Consider the following 7,500-nt stretch of genomic DNA (forward strand, 5'->3'; position numbering starts at 1 on the left):
TAAATGTCATAGAAAACGATAATGATAATAAGTTGATGTAAGTTGTTGGTATGATTTATAATTTAACCATCTCATGATCGATTCCAAATAATATCTGTCATAGCTACTTTAAAACCTATGTGCGCATTTAGAAACACTAATTTAGTAACATGAACTACTTTCGAAGTACTATTGCATAATAACAACAACGAAAACCTCACAGAAGCACTATTGCATAATCTTTATAACAACAACGAAAACCTCACAGAAGCTGGAAAGACGACATCCATTACTGGTTACTTACCCAAAGGCTGTGGGGTCTGAGAGAGCGCTGATGAGAGCATGCGTTCCCTGAGGACAGAAAACGACGACGACAAAGATCACCGTCGATGTCAACGCTTCTATGTTCTTGAACAAAACCATCTTCAGGTGGACTCTGGTTGTTCAGGAATTAAGTAGCGCCTCCACAACCTGGTGGCAGGAACATTGTCAATATAAGCTCAGAGAGTAACATCACAAGACGACTTATATAACTGAAAGGTAGACATAAAGGTCAAACATGTATACTCGCTGCTTACGGGCACGAGTCCTCGCCGATCAAAAACATAAATTATTACCATTCTTCAAGTTGATAATGTTCTATGAAAACGTTAATCATAGTTTAATCAAAAAGCATTTGTCGGTATATTCTATATTCATAGTAGTATGAATAAAGACGCTTGTAAACAATAATTAATATCATAACATAGTATAACATTACACAATATGATGATAATGATAATTTACAATTGTTGCCTTAAATCTTACAGACTAGAAGCCCTTTAGACCAGCGCTTCTCAACCTTTTTACCCTTGCGTAAACTTTAAAATAAACTGCATGTCTCTAGGAACCCCTGCTAAAAAAAAAAAAAACACATATACCATATTTTTCTCATTTTATTTTCATTGTAATAATAGGTTAGATAGGATGATGTCTATATTACATTATTACAATAACCAAGAATATGTCGTGCGTGTTTAATTATATTACGTATATGAAATTAAATAAAAAAAATAAAAAGTGCATTAGCTTATCTCACTTGTTCTCGCGGAACCCTTAGGGAACTTTTGCGGAACCTTAGGGTTCCGTGGAGCCTAAGGTTGAGAAACTCTGCTTTAGATGCTGTCTGAGTTGTATAAGTCTAAGACAATTCTTGTGTATTCCGTTTCAAACACCGATTGTTATGTGAAAAGGAGGAAGATGTACAGTTGAAGTTGAAATATAGATTTTGTGCCCCGTCCAGACACCGAATGTCAGCCCCTCGGGGCTGCGCCCCCATATAGAGGTGAAGGGGTTCTCGGGGATAGGCGGCTGGGAGATGATCCTATTTGACGTTCATCTCTCAGGACCATTACTTGTAAATATCCGTCATTGTTCCCAATAATATGATGTCAATATGATGTGATACAATGTAATATAATACAATACAATATCATATGATATAGTATAATATAATATGACATGTTATGATATAATGTAATATGATATAATCTGATATAATATAATATAATTATATGAAATAATATCATGTAATATAGTATAATATAATATAATATAATATAATATGATATGATATAGTATAATATAATATAATATAATACAATATGATATAATATAATATAACACAATACAATATAATTTAGTATAATATAATATAATATAGTATAATATAATATATAATAAAATATAATATAATATAATACAATATAATATATGATATAATATGATATAATATAATATATTATAATATAATAAAACATAGTATAATATAATATAATATAAAATAATGTGATATAGTATAATATAATATAATAATATAATATATAATATAGTATAGTATGATATGATATAATATAATATAATATAATACAATATAATATAATATAATAGTATATGATATAATATGATATGATATAATATGATATAACTTAATATGACATGACATAATAGAACATAGTCATAGAACGTAATATAACATAACATAACATAATACATATTATGTTGTATTGTATTGTATTATTTCAGATAATAAAATAGTTAAATCAGTTTGTACGAGCATAGAAGAGTACGGATGTCTTTGTTGGTACATGACAAAGAACTTGGCAGAGTCACAAAAATGCAGTTTGGTTCATTTGTGCACTGCCAAGAAGCGTGTTCCAGAATATTCGATCAAACATCTTTCGCGAGCCAAGAATTGAAGGTCAAAGATTAACGGAAATTCAAAATGTTTTTTGGTCACAGAATTAGGAGTTTGTCACAGAATTAGGAGATGAATATTTCACGAATCAAGAAATGATGTTAAAGATTAACGGAAATTCGAAATATTTTTTGGTCAGAGAATTGGGAGATGAGAAGGTAGAAGAACGGATAGAGGAGAAATCAAAGAAGCAGATATGAGATATGGAGTTACCTCCCCTGAGCTCCGTCCATGGCTGGGAGAAATCTTCCCGTTATTTCTTTCCAATTCGTAGAAAGATAGAAACCATCCTTGGCTTATAGAAGACTTGTCTTTGTTCGGCTATGGAGTTCGGTGGCACGTGAATAAAGATAACGCCAACGTCATCGGTGAAGTCTTCTTCACCCCTTCTCTCGCTCTTTCTGAGGACGCCTCCAAGGCCCCGTATGAGCTCCGTCAGCTACTAGAGCGTCCGCCGTCGCTCTAACAGCTGTAGCCTCTTTTTTCCACTGTCCACCATGCTCCTCTGACTAGTTACACCATCCCACTGCCTCTCTACAAGATGTGTCTTACATAAACACCACCGTATGGGCTCAAACAAAGCTCTTGAAAGTGACATTTCACTCCCAAAATAAAAAATAAAAATAAAAAAAATCCCCCCACCATTTACCAGCCACAACCCCCCACCCCGTACGTTGATCTTCCACTTCCCCGCAAGCTCGAAGGAAGAGAAAACGAAATGTCGATTTTTTTTTCTTATATGTTTATTATCTCCGCCTTTGGTTCTTCGTTACTTCGAAGCGGAGAAATAAGAACAATCAAAGGAAAAAAGGAAATGAATGAATGAGTGATTAAATGAATGAAATATGAATGAATGGATGGATGGGTGAAAGAATGGATGAGTTGAGACGCCAAGAGACGGTCATCGGAGAGAGACATCTCCCCAATCGTAGGTATGTACGCGTGTACGTATATGAGGACGTGTTTGTACGTGTGTATACATGAATATGCTAATACATATTTGGTCATGTACATGTGTATATCTAATTTGGATTTAATTATGTTAATAAGCCTTTGGGAGGGAAGGAACGAGGCACGCGCGGACTGAATAATATCTTTCTCAGGTCTAGTTGCCAATTTCAACACCCAGATATTAATTCCAACAAATTAACAAATAGTGATATTCTCTATAGATATACATGCATATATTTGCGGGTGGACATACATGGATGAGTTGTTATGTGTGGATTTAAGTTTGTATGCGAGAATACAAAGAGAATACATGAATGAAAATGTTTGTAGATTGTATGAACTAAAAACAAAATCAATGGCGCCACGTGGCGGGGAAAGAACGCGGCACGCCCCAGTGTAGTTCCTGCCCTAGGTTCAATTGCGGGCAATATAAATGACTTGTGATATCTGAATCCCATGACACAACTGAGGATGGTACTAGGACTAAGACCGTAACGTCAGACAATAAACCTCACTCATCAAGTCTGCTGTTTACGTTCCTCCTACCATACAGATCTCAGACTCTAGATCTTCACGCATACATATACATGTATATATATATATATATATATATATATATATATATGTATGTATGTACAACACTCTTGATGGCACAATCGGTTAAGTCACTATCACTTGTCACGTGCTAATGAAGGTTCGAGTCCTTAGCTGCACCACGTTTCAATTTCTGCATGTATGCCTCCTCGAGGTTCTCGATGCATAGAATTAAAGGGAATTGTGGTTGATAAATGTATATATATATATATATATATATATATATATATATATATATATATATATTTATTCTTCCCTAACTACATGGCGTGCTCTTAGATCTAAGTAGTCACTTTACTAATTAGAGGTTTCGTTTCTCTAAGTTAAATAGAATCGCCCGCCATTAGCCAGAATAATTTTTTGAATATCCCACTTAGGTTATTTAACCATTGATCCTTTTTCTTTCAAGGAGGAAGTTTTCCTTCGGTTGAATAAATTCATCTGGCGGCAGCTATAGCAAGCGACTGATATCGTAACCTCAGCGAAAGGAGTGATAGGATGAAAATGTTTGCAACATGTTTGTGAAATGTTTGCAACATGTTTGTGAAATGTTTGCAACATGTTTGTGAAATGTTTGCAACATGTTTGTAAAATGTTTTCAACATGTTTGTGAAATGTTTGCAACATGTTTGTGAAGTGTTTGCGACATGTTTGTGAAATGTTTGCAACATGTTTGTGAAGTGTTTGCAACATGTTTGTGAAATGTTTGCGACATGTTTGTGAAGTGTTTGCGACATGTTTGTGAAATGTTTGCAACATGTTTGTGAAATGTTTGCAACATGTTTGTGAAATGTTTGCGACATGTTTGTGAAATGTTTGCAACATGTTTGTGAAATGTTTGCAACATGTTTGTGAAATGTTTGCAGCACGTTTGTAAAATGTTTGCAACATGTTTGTGGAATGTTTGCAATACGTTTATGAAATGTTTGCAACACGTTTGTAAAATGTCGGCAACATGTTTGTGAAATGTTTGCAACACGTTTGTGAAATGTTTGCAACATGTTTGTAAAGTGTTTGCAACATGTTTGGACACGCCATAACATACGGTATGTTACAGACATCGGAGTAGAGAGTGGGGAAACTATAGTATCTTGAGTATTATCCTGAACTATTTCAACGTATTGCCTACCCCACCCAAGAGAGAATTCATAGTAAACAAAAACAAACAACTCGACTTTAAAAAAGTTTTACATATACAAGTATACACTATGAGAAATGTAACCGAGTAATACTTTAAGAACAAACAGCCGCAATAACACAACTTATTGAGACACTGGAACAACGGAGGACACATTTACAAATCCCATCATTAGTGTTTATGAAGTCTTGTCTGAGTTTGTTTGGGAACTTGTCCAGGTGTCGCGAATTCACTTTCACCCCCTCCTTATGAGATTCTGTTCTCGCTTTCCTTACCTCCTCTGCATTTCGTCCACGTCCTTACTATGTCCTCTCTCTGTATTCCTCTTCCTCCTCCTCTTCGTCTTTTTCCATCTCCATTCGTTTATTATCTTTCTCATTTTCCTCATCATCCTCCTCCTCTTCATCCTCCTCTTCATCCTCCCCTTCATCATCAGCCTCATCCTCATCTTCATCCCTCACCTTTTTCTCCCCTGCTCGTCTTCTTCCTACCTCTCTTCTTCCTCTTCCTCCTCTCTCTTCTGGCCTTCTTCCTACTCTTTGTCTTCCTCCTCTTCCTCCTTCTTCTCATCTTCTTCTTATTTTTTATATTCCTTCTATTCATATTCTTTCTATTCCACATCATCCTTCTCCTTCTCCACCTTTTCTGTCTCTTTCGCCTTTCTTCTTGCTCCTCCTCTTCTTTCTTATCCTCCTCCTCTTTCTCATCCATTCATCCTTCTCTTACTACTTCCTCCTCTTTCCCTTCCTCCTCCTGCTCCTCCTCCACTTCCTTCTCTTTCTCTTCCTCCTCCTCCTCCTCTTCCTACTTTAACATTAAGCAAATGCAAATCCGTCATCGCTGACATGGTCTTCCGCTTTGCCTCTCTTGTCGGGTTCCCGGCTCTCCTTTAGATTTCTCTTCCCCAAGATGTTCCTCTCTCTCTCTCTCTCTCTCTCTCTCTCTCTCTCTCTCTCTCTCTCTCTCTCTCTCTCTCTCTCTCTCTCTCTCTCTCTCTCTCTCTCTCTCTCTCTCTCTTTCTCTCTCTTTCTCTTTCTCTCTCTCTCTCTCTCTCTCTCTCTCTCTCTCTCTCTCTCTCTCTCTCTCTCTCTCTCTCTCTCTCTCTCTCTCTCTCTCTCTCTCTCTCTCTCTCTTTGACAGTTTTTGAGGACCACAATGGAAATAAGCGTACATGCTTTTTGTGTTATCCTCGGCAATTTGCATTTATTATTCCGAACTATGTGTTCTTGTCATTATTTGCACTTCATGTACATTGATTCATTGCCAAATAAAGTCTCTCTCTCTCTCTCTCTCTCTCTCTCTCTCTCTCTCTCTCTCTCTCTCTCTCTCTCTCTCTCTCTCTCTCTCTCTCTCTCTCTCTCTCTCTCTCTCTCTCTCTCTCTCTCTCTCTCTCTCTCTCTCTCTCTCTCTCTCTCTCTCTCTCTCTCTCTCTCTCTCTCTCTCTGCTTTTTTTACTCTCTTTGTGCTCTAACAGATTCTCTTGGCAAAACAGAAGGAGGCATGCTCATGAATAATTTACATTCTATTTCTATCAATCACTGGGTTACAATGATTTACAGGGGTAAAGTACGATGACAAGGGACTTTGTGATTCATAACGAGGTCTAGGTCGAAATAGAATTATAATAATAAAATATATAGAATGAAATATGAATGAAATAGTATAAAGAAGGATGAAACGAAGAAGTAAAATAGGGACTCCAAAATGGACAGATGAAGTAACCAAAAGACAAGTAAATAAAGAATTTCAGTTATTTTTTTATCTACTCGTTTGTTTGTCGTGTAATCTAGATGTTCCTACTTAATCACGGCAGTAGTCTCTTCCGTCCACACAGTTCTAGATTTCTAGAATCTATTTGATTCCTGACAGTAATTGTCTCTCTTTCCTTTTTTTATTTACGTATTTATTTATTTATTTATTTGCTAATCTATTCATTTATCTATTTAATCACCTATTTATTTATTTATTTATTCATTTACCTATTTACTTATTACATTTTGGGGGAACTGTCACCTAGATTGTTACACTACGTTCAGTTCACCTCATCTAAATGGTCCGATTGAGTATCACGAAGGTATTCTTAAAAAAAATCTTTCCTTATATAAATCTTATATAAATCCTTGCAAGGGAAAGATTTATGTAAGGAAAGAACTTTTTTAAGAATACCACCGTAAGATTCTTACGGTACTATTCTTAGAAAAAATTATTTCCTTGTATAAATCTTTCATAAATACTTGGAAGGGAAAGATTCATATAAGGAAAGAATTCTTTTTAAAAATACCAGCGTAAGATTCTTACGGTGCTATTCTTAAAAAATTCTTTCCTTATATAAATCCTTGGAAGGAAAAGATTTATATAAGGAAAGAATTCTTTTAAGAATACCAGCGTAAGTACCTCGTTGGCGATAATCGGCGTTTCTGTCCTCGGAGACCATATTACACCGACTCGGAGACACCGAAGACCCGTGACGTCACAATTGTGGTTGAAGGAGAGATTTAAGGAGGGTGTAAAGAAGGGATAGTGGAAGTTGAAATTGACTAGCATCCCTTTTTGAGTAGACATGAGTCCCCAATCATAACTGAATGCTGCTTGACTGGTATAC

At 35.9% G+C, this 7,500-nt stretch overlaps 1 protein-coding gene across 1 annotated transcript in view; it reads right to left on the reverse strand.

Moving 5' to 3' along the window:
• Positions 1-7,500, reverse strand: part of LOC143033584 (cerebellin-2-like) — a 29,506-nt gene that overhangs the window by 14,950 nt on the left and 7,056 nt on the right. The window contains exon 2 of the mRNA XM_076199078.1: positions 284-450. Within this exon, the coding sequence (XP_076055193.1) occupies positions 284-402 (119 nt within the window). The 5' untranslated portion in view covers positions 403-450. The remainder of the gene's footprint in view (positions 1-283; positions 451-7,500) is intronic.

This window comes from Oratosquilla oratoria, chromosome 2 (assembly GCF_046742065.1).
Source record: "Oratosquilla oratoria isolate Oo_2021 chromosome 2, ASM4674206v1, whole genome shotgun sequence".
Taxonomy (NCBI): domain Eukaryota; kingdom Metazoa; phylum Arthropoda; class Malacostraca; order Stomatopoda; family Squillidae; genus Oratosquilla; species Oratosquilla oratoria.